Source organism: Thamnophis elegans, chromosome 12 (genome assembly GCF_009769535.1).
Source record: "Thamnophis elegans isolate rThaEle1 chromosome 12, rThaEle1.pri, whole genome shotgun sequence".
NCBI classification, from domain to species: Eukaryota; Metazoa; Chordata; class Lepidosauria; order Squamata; family Colubridae; genus Thamnophis; species Thamnophis elegans.
The window spans coordinates 9548116-9565533 of NC_045552.1; the positions used below are offsets into that span (position 1 = coordinate 9548116).

The 17418-nt window shown below is 40.7% G+C and overlaps 1 protein-coding gene across 1 annotated transcript; it reads right to left on the reverse strand.

Moving 5' to 3' along the window:
- Nucleotides 1-3171: 3171 nt before the first annotated feature.
- LOC116515592 (hemicentin-1-like) lies at nucleotides 3172-15841 on the reverse strand. The gene is made up of 7 exons (XM_032227714.1): nucleotides 15742-15841; nucleotides 13888-14034; nucleotides 13042-13176; nucleotides 9348-9538; nucleotides 8001-8094; nucleotides 5556-5721; nucleotides 3172-3948 (listed from the first exon to the last, which is right to left on the reverse strand). Exons 1-7 carry the CDS (start codon nucleotides 15839-15841, stop codon nucleotides 3888-3890), a joined length of 894 nt encoding a protein of 297 aa, XP_032083605.1. The 3' UTR covers nucleotides 3172-3887.
- Between the last annotated feature and the right edge of the window lie 1577 nt (nucleotides 15842-17418).

Sequence of the window (17418 nt, forward strand, 5' to 3'; positions counted from 1 at the left end):
AGTAAAAGTACTTTGGATTTCCAACCCATGGAGTCTCTTGGTCTTCTTTCCTAATTATGGAATGGAGTGGGGCGTGACAGCACCTTTGGGACAATCAGGATTGAAAGTTGATGTTTTCTTATTTGCCTATAGAGAAGAAACGGGAAATAGGATGGATTTGTAATAAGATCTGTAATCTTATAAAGGGGGAAAGAGTTACTAAATTTGTCTTATACTTGGGAGGAAGCTTGAAAATCATTTCTTTATTACTTTTTTCTTTTCCTGTCTTTTCTTCTTCTTTTTTTCCAGGCATTTTTTGCTCTTTATATTTTCTTCTCTCCTTTTGAGTTCAAATTGTGTTTGTGTGGGTATTTACTATTATTGAAACTTTGTCTGTCATCTTCAATTGGGCGAAATGGTGTTTCATATTGCAACTTTTTTTTTTGAGCCCATATACCTTAAATGGTAACTTACAGAGTTCAAAAACAAATTACTCCAAGTGAACTTGAAATTTTGCAAATTCATGGACATATTGCAATGCATTTTGGAGAGGAAGCCCCTGGGGTTGTTGGGTCAAGAGTTGGCACATTCTAACAACTCTCTGCATAACTGACCTCTTCTGACTGATGAAACTGCTTCGATGAGCAGCGACATGTCTCAAGTTAACAAAGAAAAAAAAAACCAGTCCAGTTTCCAAGATGCAACTGTCAGAAATCTTTTTCCTGGAAGGCTGAGAAGTTTCACTGACATCCTTCTCATTATTTAAGTACCCTGGAATGCAGCCCCCAACAGTGATTGACAACTGTGTGGCAATCCCACTCCCATTTCTCTCTGACTGGCCAATGAGGAAGGGGCAAGTGGGCAGGACAAGAAGCAATGGGTGGAAACTAATCAAGGAGAGAAGCAACCTAGAACTAAGGAGAAAATTCTTGACAATTAGAACAATATCAGTAGAACAACCTGTCTCCAGAAGTTGTGAATGCTCCAATACTGGAGATTTTAAAGAAGAGATTGGATAACCATTTGTCTGAAGTGGTGTAGGGTTTTCTGCCTAAGCAGGGGGTTGGATTAGAAGACCTCCAAGGTCTCTTCCAACTGTGTTATTCTATTCTAAGTAATGAACCTTTGCCAGGATTATCCTGGTGCATGGGTTTATGGAATGTCCCCTGGGTTTTTTTTCTGGGAAAAGTGTAATCTGACTGTTGGGAGTGCCACTTTCAAGGGCATTTTAACGACTGATCAGATTAAGAGTTTGTCAGAAGGCAACTAATGAGTGAAGAGGGTTTATTGAGAACACTTATCCAAGCCACTCTAGAAACATAGTGACACCATTAGCTAGTGCAAAATACAGCAATTCTTTTTTAATTGATGCAGAGATCATTGTATCAATAAATGGACAAATAGGTTACGGGAATTGTAATTGGATCCCTTAGAGACACAGCCGAACATGAAGCTCAGTGACTAACTGGATAGCATTGTTCTCCTGATTGTAAGAGCCAAGGTGGCGCGGTGGTTAAATGCAGCACTGCAGGCTGACTGCTAGATCAGCAGTTCAGCGGTTCAAATCTCACCGGCTCAGGGTTGACTCAGCCTTCCATCCTTCCGAGGTGGGTAAAATGAGGACCCGGATTGTTGTTGGGGGCAATATGCTGACTCTGTAAACCGCTTAGAGAGGGCTGAAAGCCCTATGAAGCGGTATATAAGTCTACTGTTATTATTATTATTATTATTGTGAAGGTCACCAAAGTAATGGAGGCTCATTATATTCCATATAAAGAAGCATCTAATATTACTAACATTCTTTCTCTCACAGAAGTAAGCAAACAAAGAGCCATCACCCAAAATCCTTGTGTGTCTCATGCCATCAGTCAGCCTGGGAGCCATTTTCCCCTGGCACCATCAGAGCTACCCCAGCAGGGATGAATCGAGCTGTGGGAAGGGGAGAGTGGAGGTAGAGACAGCTGGGGGATTGTAGCCAAAATAAAATTATTTCGTCTGAGAACCAAGGACTTTCCCACCAGGTGCAAGGAGGTGGAACCTGAGACCAAGTCACCCTTGGACAGTGACCTGATTGGACCATGTGATGGACTGCATGGGTGGGAAAAAGAAAACTTTATTTTTAACTAGGGGGGAAATCCGAGGGGGCTTTAGAGTCGAGTTTCTCCAGATGTGCCAATATGACATGCCTAATAAATCTATACTTTGAGGAATATGCCTGTCTTGGTGTTTTGATTCTGTTGGGTGCATTACTTGGAACCCTGACACAATCTGCAGAAGCTCAGATCACTTGAGAATAGTTGGCTGGGATAAACTTATAGGGAGTATTTTTATGGTGAATCTATATGCCAGTAAAATTCTCGTGTCTGTTGGTAACCTTTGACTGGGTAAAATGGTGCATCAGAGTGCAACCATTTTTGAATTAATGTACCTCAAGTGAGCTAACTTAAAGAATGCATCCAAAATCCATGTAGGATTGTAAGATTAAAATTTGGCAAAGTTGTGGCCACTTCAGTGTTGCTATGCTATCATGCCATCACACTGCCACACTCAACTGTGGTAACCTGGTTGTCATTTTCAATGCTTTCTTGCAGCTTCCTGCAAGGAAAGTGGATCTGGCTATTTGAGAGACCGCCTTCTGCCAATTACCTCCCTGCGTCCCATCAGATCGCACAGGGTAGGCCTCCTCCGAATTCCATCCGCCAGTCAGTGCCGACTGGCGACTACTCGGAGGAGAGCCTTCTCAGTTGCAGCTCCGACGCTATGGAACAATCTCCCCGTGGAGATTCGCACCCTCACCACCGCCCAGGCCTTCCGCACAGCCCTCAAGAACTGGCTAGCCCGTCAGGCCTGGGGATGAAAAATCTTAGTTTGTCCCCTCCCGAATGATGAATGAATGTTGTGCTCTATTTTTAATATTATGTATTGTCTTATGTCTTTTGTCTTTGTACCCCCTTTCCCGTGTTTTGTAAGCCGCCCTGAGTCCCCTCAGGGAAAAGGGCGGCCTATAAATTATAATAAACATTCCAAACATTCCAAACATTCCAATGGGGAAGCCTGCAGGAAATAGGAAGTTGCTTCCACTCCCATTGCTGTTTTGCCTATCCGTGGTTCATTCTGTTTCTAGCAGTTAGACATATATGTTTCTCTGTTTAGATAAGAAATATCTCTGAAATTATGGCCCAATGGGTCACAGGTTATCTAGTATTTTCTATAACCAAATGCCCAAATTATTCTCTTCTTGGTTTGATGTTCTCTTAGCAAAATGTTTCAACTTTAGCTTATTTTGAGAGGTTATTTGGTATCAACCCCTAACCTGCTGCATATCAAGTGAATATAGGTACATTTCCAGGTATTTCAGCCCCAATTCAATCCATATTGATATTTAATTGGAAATAACAACTATTTTATTTGCGCTGCTATTATGATATGGATTATTTCAATGCCATTCAAAAACTCTGATTGGAAAAAGGCTACATCAATAAAAAGTGCCTTATGTACAAACAATGTGACCACAACTTTGGCTAAACCAATAAATACATAGTGGGGTAACAAAGTATCATAAACCCCCTATATATTAAAGGTAAACTTTAAAAAAAAACCATAGTTGAAAAGCAAAATTGTTCTGGATGTGATGTATTGATATAATGTTGTATCGATGTAATGATGTATTTTGGCCCTATCTATAGAAGAAAGGATAATTCCTAATTGTGGGCAGAGGATTTTAGCCCATCATGGATGTTACCTGCCACTAATTGTAGAGGAACAGTTCCATTAAAGGTGATAATAAGGGTAGAAAAATAGTGGGAGGTATAATAAAGAGGAGAAACTCCCTTTTCTATGCCCAGTGTATCCAAACATTGTTGCAGAAAGTCAACATTTCATCAGCTGATCTCATTGCTATGGTCCAATCAAGCTTCTGAACCAGAGATGTTCACAACAGGACTTTTTCCTGATTTTGAGAGAATTTTCCTGTGGAAAGAAACAAAAAAAATAAAATGAAGATTTGCTTGATCTTCCTTCTTCAGTTTCTATCTATAGAGGTTATACAGTTGCAGTTCAGAATTTGATTTGTCTCTTCTTTCAACCTTTTCCCTTTTAAACTAGTTAATGAGTTTGGTCCTAAAATGAAATCAATGAAGAGGTCTTAGTTGAAACCTCAGACATTCAACTAACATAATTGGCAAGTGATCCATAATCGGAACTTTGTTTTCCTTTTTTTTTATTAATTCAGGAATTAATTAATTATTCAGGAAGGGTCACAACCCCTTGCCTCACCCTTATTTTCTGAATCTAACACAGATCCCCTCACCCCCAAAAAATCATTTCTCTACAGTCAATAAGGAAACGAACGTTAGGAGTTTCTGAGCAAGGCATTTTTTAAAAAAGAAGAAAAAGCATTTGATCCTGTGAACTCTTCCATAATTAAATGGAACATGGGACATTTAATTATGTGCACAGATATCCCACCCAACTTTGCTTGCTGTGGAATTCCTAAAAACCGTGGCAATCAACAAAATTGTTCAAGGCATGTATGACTTGTATCACCTGAGCTAACAAAAGAGATTGGCCACCCCAAAGGAACAATCAAATTCAAGCAGGGTGACAGAAAACCATGATTTTTAACTCAGGTCCAACCCCTAGTTAAGCCAAATGTATGTTGTGTGTTTTTTAAACTGTGTATGTTTCTTTCCCCTATGTGTTATTTTATTTTATTTCGTATTTGTAAGCCGCCCGGAGTCCTCCGGGATTGGGCGGCATATAAGCTCATTAAATTGCGAATTGCGAATTGTATGTATGGTAGGCAGTGGAGATGAGAAGCAACGAAACTCAGGTGATGAACAAGGACCACCATCATCCCCTCCTGATCTCTGAGCATGGAGAGTGAAGAAGAGGCGGGAGCAACGCAGGCCGATCCAAAGACTCAGGAGGAGATCGCCCCACCCCTCTTCACAAGGCACACCTGGGGACTGAGACTTAAGGAGCCACTGTGAGGAGGGGCGCTTATTGGGAACAAATGCTGAATTTGTGGAGTTTTGTGTGGCTTGCTGACATTTGGAGTGCATTGGACTTCTTATAGCAATAGCAGTTACACTTATATACCGCTTCATAGGGCTTTCAGCCCTCTCTAAGCGGTTTACAGAGTCAGCATATCACCCCCACAATCTGGGTCCTCATTTCACCCACCTCGGAAGGATGGAAGGCTGAGTCAACCCTGAGCCGGTGAGATTAGAACCGCTGAACTGCAGATAACAGTCAGCTGAAGTGGCCTGCAGTACTGCACCCTAACCACTGCATCACCTCGGCTCATTCTTGCTTCATTGCTGCCTTGTTCCTTTGCCTCGCTGGATTTCTTGCCTTGAAGCCATTGTGCTAATGGTGTATTGCTGGGTTACTCTTAGCCAGATGCTGTGTGTGTGAGCACTTTGTTCCAGGACTTGCCATAAATGTGGGAGCGTTTGGGGGAAAGCTGGAGCCAATAAAGGGGAATTTGAACTACCAACTAGCTGTGTTGCCTCCGTGCCTTGCCCTGGGTCATCACAATAACACTCATCTTTGACTGCTATCTACCAACTTACCCGTTGTTCTCAGCTCCTGTTGTAGACCCCTTACACAGAATATTCTTTTTGCAGAACATTAAGAAGCCACACCGGCGCTTGTAATAACACAAGGCATCTATCAGCAAGAGGAGCACCAGAATTGCCAACACAATTGCCAAAATGCTGGGCCATCCCAAGCCTCCATCTGGAAGAAAAGAAGAAATTCTGCTTGAGCCAACGGTTGGAAAGATGATTGAAACATCAACATTTTCGTCCAAAACCAGAGACAATAAAGGGACCACTAACACTCTGTAATCCATGAACCCGAAACACCGAAAACAATTTCATTTGCTAAATTATACCGAGCCTTATACATTTTAAGGGACAGGTGTAAAATAAAGGTAGGTTTAATGGGAAAATAGCACTGTGCATTTGCTAATTTTCTGAGTTTTTCTTCCTTTCTCAAAAAAGAAACAAAGACAGCATATCTCAAGGACCATTCCAATGAGAGACATAAATTGGAGTGGAGAAGATGGATTGACTATACTCAAAATAAGTATGGGACTAAGAAATTCCAGATAGCTTATGACTGAGGCAACAAGGAATGACATAATTTGTTTAGAGTTAGCCTAGCAAAGAGGAGTTAAAGCTCAAATGAAAGAGGATATTAATTTTTTACTTTTAAGTTTATTTTAGAATATTTTTGTTAAAGATTTATACCCTGTATTGGTTCTGGGAAGTCGGGGTGGGGGGAAGGTTGGGGGGGGTTGGGGGGAGGGGAGGGGGAGGGAAGTAAATATTTGTAAAAGTTTTTTTTTCAAAATTTTCAATTAAAAAAAAAAGAAACAAAGACCAGTTTATTTCATTGACTCAGAAAGATTTCAACTTTAAATCTGTGATGCATACATTTAAAGATTTTTTTAAACTTAGTGATTTCATTAAATATATAGTTTGGGGTTATTCCCTGTATGTAAAATAGGTCACCTATTGGTTAATTCAGTGACAGTGAAATTAGAAGAACGTGCATTGTGATTAATATTCTCCAGGATGTGACCTAATTCCCCACCAGTGGCTCATCTAACTGTCATCTATACTTCAAACATAAGCCAAAATGGAGGGAAATGCAGAGGAGGGGAGGGGAAAAACCAGGTAAATTCAAATGGCAGCAACTTCCGTGCAAAAACAGTAGGAAAAAAAATGGCAAACACCCTGCAAAATGACTCCTATTTTTAAGTGGGTCTTGACATTCTCTCAAACTGTCACTAAAAAGACTCCTGTTATGAATCTTGAACCACAAAGCTTACTGTGAATTGAGGACACCAAATATATACTCATGGTTAAGCCCATTCACAGGTAAGGCAACCCTTAACATTTTCATACCCTTTAATTTTCACAATAGGCTTATGTGGGCCAGACACGTTTTTCTTCTTGATATTTAGTTAGAAATGTGAGAATTGGCTTACCTGCGAGTATAGGTGGGATATAGGGGTATTTAATCTCTCCCTCCCTCCCTCTCTCTCTCTCTCTCTCTCCCTTCCCTCTCTCCCTCCCTCCTTCCCTCCCTCTCCCTTTCCCTCTCTCTCTCTGTTTGTGTGTGTGTGTATTTTCATATATACTTGCGGATAAGTCAATGTCATCCCTTTGAGATAGTCCAGACAAGAAGAATCAAGCATGAGTACTGGATCTTTATCATAAGATTGCAGTAACAGAATTTGCAACTCTGAAAATATATCTCTCCCCCTCATGTTTACAGATTAAGAAACTAGGGAGTGTCTCTTCTAAGATGTCTGAGAGCCGAGGTGGCGCAGTGGTTAAATGCAGCACTGCAGGCTACTTCAGCTGACTGCAGTTCTGCAGTTCGGCTGTTCAAATCTCACCGGCTCAAGGTTGACTCAGCCTTCCATCCTTCCGAGGTGGGTAAAATGAGGACCCGGATTGTTGTTGGGGGCAATATGCTGACTCTGTAAACCGCTTAGAGAGGGCTGAAAGCCCTATGAAGCGGTATATAAGTCCAACTGCTATTGCTATTGCTATGTTTGCCATGCCCTCCTTTCTTCTGCAGGCTCAACTGCCTTTTATCTGACCACTGCCTAGTAAACACCTTATCTACGAGAAAATATGGTAGTCATTTGTACATCTTCACATAAGCTACCTTAACGTTCACAAAGAAAAGCCAATCTGTCAAAGCAATACACAACTCAATGTATTGCAGTACAGTGCAGGGCTATGCACTCCAATATAATGCATTTAATAACATTGTATAACATCAATATATAATTAGGATGATTTCCCCAAAAAATCCTGGGACTGTAGTTTAGTCCCAAAGTTGTTCATAATTCTTTAGAAACACTGTGGTGTTCTCACAGAATTACAGTTGCCAGCGTTCCTGGTGAGGACAGAAGGAAAATTACGTTGATTTTACATTTGTTGAATAATTATCCTGACTCCAGCCCAACTGTTCAAGAGTAAATATTGATCCTTCACCTTTTTCAAAGGGAACTCTCTTCTCAGTGCTGTCCACTTCATTAGCAGCAGTTATAACGAGTTCCTGGATGTCCTCTTGTGATGATGGTGTAACCTAACGCCAAAATAAATTTTGAAAATTAATCTCCCCTCTTAAATCCACCCAAACTGCTACTAGAAAAATTCTTCACCAAATTCAGAGAGGCCAATTTAGGAATTTGAATACAACGGAGATAGGGAACTTTCTGCCCAAAAGTCAAACCTTTCAAAAGCAAACTTCTTTGTGGTTACAGACCAGAACTAAATCTGTCATAGTAGGTCTCATATCTGGTCCCCCACCCTCCAAACAACTTCCTTTCTCAGTACTTTAAGGTGTTGCCTACCAAGAGGTAGAGCAGAAGAAGAAAGTTCCCAGGAACCATAGCTTCATATGGTGCCATAAGTCTTGGAGGGAAGGTGACATTGGTTCTCTAACAATCACTGCTTTCTCACTTTCACCATCATCTCTTATAGGTGCTCTGCTCTGTCTTCACTGATTCTTTAGAGAGAGGTTCTGGTGAACCTCCCGAGTTTTCACTTTACACTTATAGAATACACCCTTCTCTGTAGATTTTTTAAGAGGCTGATGTTGCTTGCTTACTTAAGCCCTGGTGGTTCAGAGATACAGATCTGGTTGGTCAACTAAATGCTAGAAAAGGAAGTTTGATCACTGGCATCTAGACAGCAGGATCAGAGAATCGAAAAACAGCTGCCACTGGTGGTGCTAAGAGCTGATTATATAGAAAATTTGGTTAATTCAGAAAACTGGATTATAATTAACGACGAAGAGCATCAGGCTGGCAAGACCATACTTTTTCCAAATCCAGTTAGAGCAACAAATAATAACCATTCTGGAATGCAAAATGGAGACAGAGAAGGCTATGAAATTAGATATGCTAAACACGGAAAAAGAATTATAGGTTGGGAAAGGAGGGGGGAGGGAGGGAGGGAGGGAGGGAGGGAGGGAGGAAGGAAGGAAGGAAGGAAGGAAGGAAGGAAGGAAGGAAGGAAGGAAGGAAGGAAGGAAGGAAGGAAGGAAGGAAGGAAGGAAGGAAGGAAAAAAGAAGTGATTCCAGAGATTGGGAAGAGTTTAGAAGCAGCCTGGAATCAGGATACATGCTAAGAAAATAGTACAAATGTGTGTCAGACTTTGGGAAGTGTTGAAATAAAGAGTCTTGAAAAAGTCATCAGGGAAAAGGGAAGAAACCACCTAATCATAAAGAGAATCATTAACCAATGTTTTTCACTTCTACCCCTATTCAAAGAATTTAGTGTAGCAATATAAAGACGACTCAAGCCGTGGCAAGTTCACCAAAAGTCATGTCTCACCTCAAAGAGGAAGAAATATCGGTGTTGGTCCTGCGCTATCTTCTTGATGGTATCATCTTCAAAAATCTTCTCCTTCCAAGCAATGGAGACAGAAGGTGAGGGGTTGGCCAGGATGGTGAAGTTGATTTGGATGGGATTCCCAGTCTGGGTGACCAAAGGTACCCTTGTAAGGAGCTCTATTTTAGGAGCAACTGAATGGGGGAAAGGACATATATATTGAAATATGTCATGAATTTTATATTTGGGTTTATACACATTTCCTTAGGCAACAAATTATGGTTTACAAGCCACTTAGAGTATGGTTTCTAAAGTGTACAACAATATTGTCCACTAAGTTTTGGAAATACAATCAGACTCCAGGTACCTTCTACCATATGTGGTGGATGTGTAGCAAAGCAAGAGAATTTTGGGAGAAAATACAAAACTGGCTGGAAATGATAATCAAACAGAGTTGAAACCAGAAACACATTGTCAACTCCTAAAGTTGTCATAATGAAAGAAGGGGGGAGCCCATTCCACGCATACTTTCAGCTCAGATGACTGCAGCAGGCTTGGGAGGGGTGCACCTCATTGGGGAATGTGATTTATGACACAGACTGAGGGGTGGGAAGGAACAGGGATAAATAGCAGTTATAGCAGTTAGACTTATATACCGCTTCATAGGGCTTTCAGCCCTATCTAAGCAGTTTACAGAGTCAGCATATTGCCCCCAACAATCCGGGTCCTCATTTTACCCACCTCGAAAGGATGACTGGGTCAACCCTGAGCCGGTGAGATTTGAACATCCGACCTGCTGAACTGCAGTCAGCTGAAGTAGCCTGCAGTGCTGCATTTAACCACTGCGCCACCTCGGCTCTTAAAGTCCAGCTCTAACTCCAACAAAGCTTAGATCTGACTGCAAAAAGATCTTGCCAAAAATAAATGCTTCTAATAAATGACTAATTTTCCTTTGAAGTTTGATCCGAGGCTCATGAATCAATTAGGCCATGTTTTGGAAACCTGACACATGTCTCCTAGTTATACTACCAGGGGGGGTATGATAAAGGGACCACATATTTAGTTTTACACATACTGACAGCAGCAAGGATCATATATGCTAAATATTGGGGAAATGTGAATACCCCACCAAAGGAGTCTGTAATTCAAAATAAAAAATTGACTGTGCTGAAATGGTTAGATTAACCTTTAAAATTAAAGATCAAGAAGATGCAGAATACTATATGATTTGGAATAAATCCTACGAATGGATAGAAGCAAGAGGTAGGAATTAGAGAAAAGTAAGATCGCAAATGTTAGTGCTGAAAATAAGAAGGTAAATAATTACAATACTTTAATGTAAGAAGATACCTAGCTAAAAGCTTTTTGGTTATGTTATTACCATTGTTACTATATCATTATTAATATTGTTATTAGCTTGTATGTCAATGTTTAACACCACTCTTTTTTGATCTTTTTTATTTGTAAATGGTATACCCTGACAATGCATTGTTTTTCCGAAAAAAAGGGTCTATAAATAAATTTTATTTAAAAAATAAAAATAAAGTGTACAACAAAAACTTCAAATCAGTTGGAGTGAAAGGAATGGAGTAGTCATAAACCAAATCTTTATCTTTATTATTTGAGGGGTGGGTCTTTTTTTAACCTTGATAAATAATATTGTGGAGATTTTGACATTAAGCTCAAAAATTCACACTTCTTATCATGAAAACAGAGTACTGTATTCTGCTCAGAATCTTTCCTTAGTGTTATACAGAGTAGATAATTTCAGTAATTATCCGTAGCTATGACCTACTTTTTTTAAAAAAAAAAATCTGCTTTCAATTTCTAAAAAGTAGGGGAAGTTAGGGGCAGGTGTAAACTTTTCACTTCTGAGGTTTTCAAAATCTGCCTGCAATATTCAGAGTATTAGCATGCAATCTTCAAAGATTCAAAGGCAGCAATCTTCCTGTGAGAATGAGGAAGGCTGAGTGTTGCTGGCAAGTTTCCCCACAAAAAAACCAACCACAACACAGTGGAAGTGTTGTCAGAGTGAGAGTAACAATTGGTCGTCTCTCTGTGTCAATTCAGAATGCAGGCTGCAACTAAGATTAGGCTGGAGTCCAAGCCTAATTCTAAGCACGCATATTCATACCTTATTGGCAGCATATATTTAGCAGAAAGTGGTTGAAACCGAAACTTGATGTTTTTAATCTTCTGCATGAAAAGATACTGCTTTGATTATATTGTCAATTGTCTACTGCATTTAGGAATTCCATTCCAACAAAAGAGAGCCTCACAGGTTACACAAACTGCCGTTGTGGCCCGCCAGTGGCCAGCAGATAGTGAGGAGGTTGGGGAGGAAGATGAGCCAGTCCTGGAGTCTGGGGATTCCAGCAAAACGCCATTAACATGATCCATTCAAAGTTTCTCAGACTTCATCCTGATTTTGATCATGCCCCCTTCTCAAAATCAGATTCATAGCATGCCAGTCTAATTGTCAAAGCCAATTTGGTGTTAGTTGTTAAGGCATCAGGCTAGAAGTTCAGGAGATCACGAGTTCTAGTCCATTTGGGCACAAAGCAGTGTGGGTTCCGGATCCCGTTCCAACTGGTACAGTTGGAACAGGCCCAGCAGCGTCCACATGGACACACACAGCACGCGTGTGTGTCTTAGCACCTCCACGAGCCCCCGAGATGCTCCAGCTGCTCAGCGGAGCATCTTGCAGGTGCTGTATGCACTATGCAAGTGCGTGGAAGCGCTGAAGACTTAAAAGACCGGTAAGGAACTCGGGCGGACAGGTGGGCCCTCCAGAGCACCGTACCGGAATGGTATCCAGTGCTCCGGACAGGCTTTGGTACACCTGTACCGGGACGTACCGCCTGCAACCCATCACTGGCACAAAGCCAGTCAATCTGTCTCAGCCCTAGGACGGAGGCACTTCCAAAAAAATCTTGCCAAGAAAGCTGTAGGGATTGTTGAAATGTTTCCATCCCCAATTAGTTTCATAGGGAAAGACTTAAGCATGCTGGCATACTCTATTCGGCTGCTGAAAACAAAGATGTATTTCAATTTTTTTTTCACCCACAGGCCTGTAGGAATAATTGGTCAGGCAGCAGTTGGTAAGAAAAGCAATATGGATAATCCTTGACTTACAACCATTCATTTAGTGACTGTTCAAAGTTACAATGGCACTGGGGAAAAATGACTTTCGACCATTTTTCACACTTAAAGCAAAATCCTCATAGTCATGTGATATTGGGAGCTTGGCAACTGACTCATATTTATGACGGTTGTAGGGCCCTCAGGCCGGAGGAGAGGGTGGTGCAGCCAGTATAATGTTCCTGGGCCCATGGAGTTCAAAGGGGGCCCATGAAGGGGATTTTTTTTTTAAAAAATTACAAAACCCAATTTTTGTGTTCTGATTGCACCACAAACGCAGTAGTCATCCTTACCTTTCACAGAGGCACTGAGTTTTATAAATATGAGCGTGATAGTATAGAAAAATCATATCCAAAGACCAGTGGTGGGTTTCAAAAATTTTTGGAACCTCTTCTGTAGGTGTGGCCTGCTTTCTGGGTCCACTGGTGGAACCTCTTCTAACCGGTTCGGTAGATTTGAGGAACCAGTTCTACTGAATAGGTGCGAACTGGTAGGAACCCACCTCTGGTGCTTCCTAACGTGGCACAGTGCCATGAGACAGAAAAAGAAAACTTACATTGAACGTTGAGCGTAAAGTTTGCAAAAGCCACTTCATTCCGTTCTTCAATGGTTGCCTCACAGACATAAACACCGGCATCTGAAAATTGGGTGTCCTCTATCAGCAGCCTTCCATTTTCAACCAGTATTTGCCCTGTAAACCCAAAAGAAATGGCTAGGATAATTAAATCTGTCTCTAATTGCGATTTGCAGCCCCAGGCAGTCTTGAGGCTAAATGAAACCCATCAACCCATCAATTAATTAGAAACAAGAACAAGTTTCCTTCATTTTGAGGACTCCCCCAAACACAACAACTATATAACATAATGTGCTTACGGAATCCATTTCAGACAGTGTGCCTATCCTCAACCTCTTCCCCCTTCCAACACAGGACTGTGCAGTTTCTGAATTTGGATGTTTTTTAGCTTTATCAAATTCAGGATGGTCTTTAAAAGTAAAGGTTCCCCTCGCACATATGTGCTAGTCATTACCAACTCTAGGGGGCGGTGCTCATCTCCATTGCAAAGCCGAAGAGCCAGTGGTCATGTGGCCGGCATGACTAAATGCCGAAGGTGCACGGAACGCTGTGACCTTCCCACCAAAGGTGGTTCCTATTTTTCTACTTGCATTTTTACGTGCTTTCGAACTGCTAGGTTGGCAGAAGCTGGGACAAGTAATGGGAGCTCACTCCGTTACATGGCGCTAGGGATTCGAACCACTGAACTGCCGATCTTTCTGATCGACAAGCTCAGCATCCCTTATGGATGGTCTTTACCCTCTCCAAAAATATTACTTGTTGTCTCTCCCCACAAAAACGTTGTCCCTTCTGTTAAATAGAAATGTCCATAAATCATCTCATACTCACTTTCCTTAATATTTTTGACATCCTGGTTTCCAAAAATCCATCTAATAGTTGGTGGTGGTATTCCTTTGACTAGGCAGCTGAATTCTACCTTTTGGCCCTCGTGAACTTCCTTCACAAGATCCATTGTCTTCACAAACGTAGGTCTCTCTGTGATCAAAGTCAGCAAAAAGCAGTGAAAGAATTACTAGGGATATTTGCCTCAATAAGGTTCTTCACCTTAAGGTAGTCCATCATTTTAGGATGCAAGAAAAGACCATTCAACCGCTATGAACTGAATTTTGAAAGTGTTCCTTAATGTTCTGTGAGACACCTAGACTTCAGTAATTGTTCAAAAAGTGAATGAGTGTCTTTTCTGAACAGTGAGAATGAAAGCTTGGAAGTAAACAGGAAACTAAACTTCCTTGAATAGATAAGAAACCATTAAAGAGACTTTCTTTCTTACTAGGGAAAAAAAGTCAAGACTATTACATTAGTCACATGATAAGAGCCATGGTGACACGGTGGTTAGGAGGCAGTATTTCAGGCTACTTCTGCTGACTGCCAGCTGCCTGCAATTTGGCAGTTCGAATCTCACCGGCCTCAAGGTTGACTCAGCCTTCCATCCTTCCGAAGGTGGTAAAAGGAGGTCCCAGATTGTTATTGGGGGCAATAGGCTGACTCTGTAAGCCACTTAGAGAGGGCTGTAAAGCACTGTGAAGCTGTCTGCCGTTGCTATTACAGCAATCATCTTGATTGTTTTCAACCCCACCTCCGATGGGAGCCCTAGTGTTCGCAGAACATTCTGAATCAAATCATGTATTTCATTTAATTGCATTACTGTCATGAGACAAGTAATGTTAAAGATGCACACATTCAGTTTATTTGTTTGATACATTACCTGTCTCAAACAATTCTTAAAAGGGAGGAAATGAAATAAAAACATAAGTGAATTCAAAATGAAGATGAAAGTGTTTGGGAAAACCCACTAACTATATTTACCACTGAGAAATCTGTAGCCTTTGAAAGTAACACAAAACTTAATAACTTTATATAAGTGATGGATTTTTTTTTCTATAGACTAAAACAGTAAATACAGAAAAGTTGGCAGCGGATGCCAACAATTTAGCTAGGAAAAGGACAGTGGGTGTGGTCCACACTTGCTGTAGGAAAAGAAATATAGAAAGAGGTGAGTTTAACATTCTCCTTCAATCTCCTTCAATCTTTTTTTTTTTAAATAAGATTTTATTGGTAAAAAGAAAATACAACATCCATAACTTGTAAAAAACAATACAACTACATTTCGAGATATTCCCATACTATCAAATCATTATAAACATCAAAGATGCAAGATCGCATGTGGTTTTCTTCCTTGGCATGCTCTGGAAATGCGTCAAAATAAAAATGTTCTCAATATAGCAGTTACACTTATATACCGCTTCATAGGGCTTTCAGCCCTCTCTAAGTGGTTTACAGAGTCAGCATATCGCCCCCAACAACAATCTGGGTCCTCATTTCACCCACCTCGGAAGGATAGAAGGCTGAGTCAACCCTGAGCCGGTGAGATTTGAACAGCCGAACTGCAGAATTGCAGTCAGCTGAAGTAGCCTGCAGTGCTGCATTTAACCACTGCGCCACCTTGGCTCTCAGAACAATATGTTCTGTGTTTCTAGAGTAGTTAAGACACTAGTGTCCATGAAAGCAGAATTAATAAACTGCACTGCATTTTATTGGGTTTTTTTTAGCTTTGTTCTCTCCACCATTTTCTCTATTGTCCCATTTGGGCCTCACCTACTAATCAATTTGGGTTTCATTCTGCAGAAGTATTCTATATTCCCCTGAAACTTCTTCCTGGATGCTCAAATAAATATTACTTACGAATCACGTGGATTTCAATTTGATGAGTAGCCGTTTTTCCGGACTCAAATTCTCCATCACACTTGAAAATCCCACCCTGATCTGGACGAGTGAGGGTCATCTCCAGCCCCTTGGACAATTCATCAATGACCTTCACCCGGTAAGGCTCTGAATCCTCTTCAATTTCATTCCCATCTGGATCGGTCCAAGTCAGAGTGGCTTCTCCACCTCCTCTCACTGTCAAGTCAAAAAAGGCACAGTTAACATAGCATGGGAGGGGAAGGTCATATTACTTCATTTCACTTCAAGAAGGTACTTGGCCTTCCCTCAAAGCTGTGGAAGTTTGTCCCATTGCTTCCAAAAGAAAATGTTTCTGCACCTGTGCAGTGCACACAAGTAGAGGAGATTTAGAATAACAGAGTTGGAAGGGAGCTTGAAGGTCTTCTAGTCCAACCCCCTGCTTAAGCAGGAAACCCTACACCACTTCAGACAAATAGATCTTAAAAACTTCCAGTGTTGGAGCATTCACAACTTCTGGAGGCAAATTGTTCCACTGATTAATTTTTCTAACTTTCGGGAAATTTCTCCTTAGTTCTAAGTTGCTTCTCTCCTTGATTAGTTTCCACCCATCGCTTCTTGTCCTGCCCCCTGGTGCTTTGGAGAATAGCTTGGCTCCCTCTTCTTTGTGAGATATTGGAACACTACTATCAAGTCTCCCTTAGTCCTTCTTTTCATTAAACGAGACATACCCAGTTCCTGCAATCATTCTTCATATGTTTTAGCCTCCAGCTTCCAATTTTGCTTAGTGTGTTTGAGATCAGCCAAATTCACTTACATGCTGTCACTAGCTTGGCATACAGATGTTGCAGAAATATCCATATAGTTTACTGGGCAACAAATAGCACTGGGGATTCATTGGAAACCTGTGTCTAATCCACCATAGTTATGTTATATAACAAATGTGGCAAACCCTTTGCACTTTTAGTATTAAGTTGACAACAGGCCACACAGTTTATGGATTTTAGTATAGTTAAACCTTGTATAATTGACAGCTTGGATTTTATCATAGATTTTAGTTATTTATTATTATATACTAGAATTTTTAACTGTATATTTACTGAGTGTTTTTTATTTGTTCTGATTTCTGGTCTATGACTGTAAATAAACTGAACTGAAATTGCATAGGCAAAAAGTAGATGTAGTTTGCCATTGCCTTTTGGGGGGATTTTTTAAACTTCCCAATCGATTTTACAGCTCTAGGATCCGTATCCAAGAATTAACCAACCTGCTGCTCTGTAGCTTCCAACTCATTTTGGCAAAACTTGCTTGTAAAGATTAGTGTTAAACCTATTGTTGAAATTAAGAAGCTTCTCAAAACAAGGAAGTAACCCTTAATGCATGTGTGGAGACTCAAGGAATCAGAGAAGGATTTTGGCTTAAGCTCTTATAATAATTCTGAGAATTTTGTTTTAATCGCACTTGATCCTTTTTTAAAACCTCAAGCTATTTACTGCTTGGTGAGGAAGTAATTAACTGTCTTGCTAAGTTCCTATCTAAAAACCAACTGAATGCAATTCTCTTTTGTCTCTTTTACTAAATCACTTTGAACAATGTTGGCCACAATCAGTGTTTGGATAGACATGTAAATGCGTAGACATTTTTGGAAAAGTGTAGACACACATAAAAATAGGAACCACT

Bases quoted from the DNA above. Each gene is read 5' to 3' on its own strand.
- LOC116515592 (XM_032227714.1), bottom strand. From the start codon at position 15,841: ATGACCCTCACTCGTCCAGATCAGGGTGGGATTTTCAAGTGTGATGGA. The intron at 14,035-15,741 runs GTAAGTAATATT...CTTTGATCACAG, and splicing joins AATTGAAATCCACGTGATTC to AGAGACCTACGTTTGTGAAG. The intron at 13,177-13,887 runs GTGAGTATGAGA...TTGGGTTTACAG, and splicing joins TGTCAAAAATATTAAGGAAA to GGCAAATACTGGTTGAAAAT.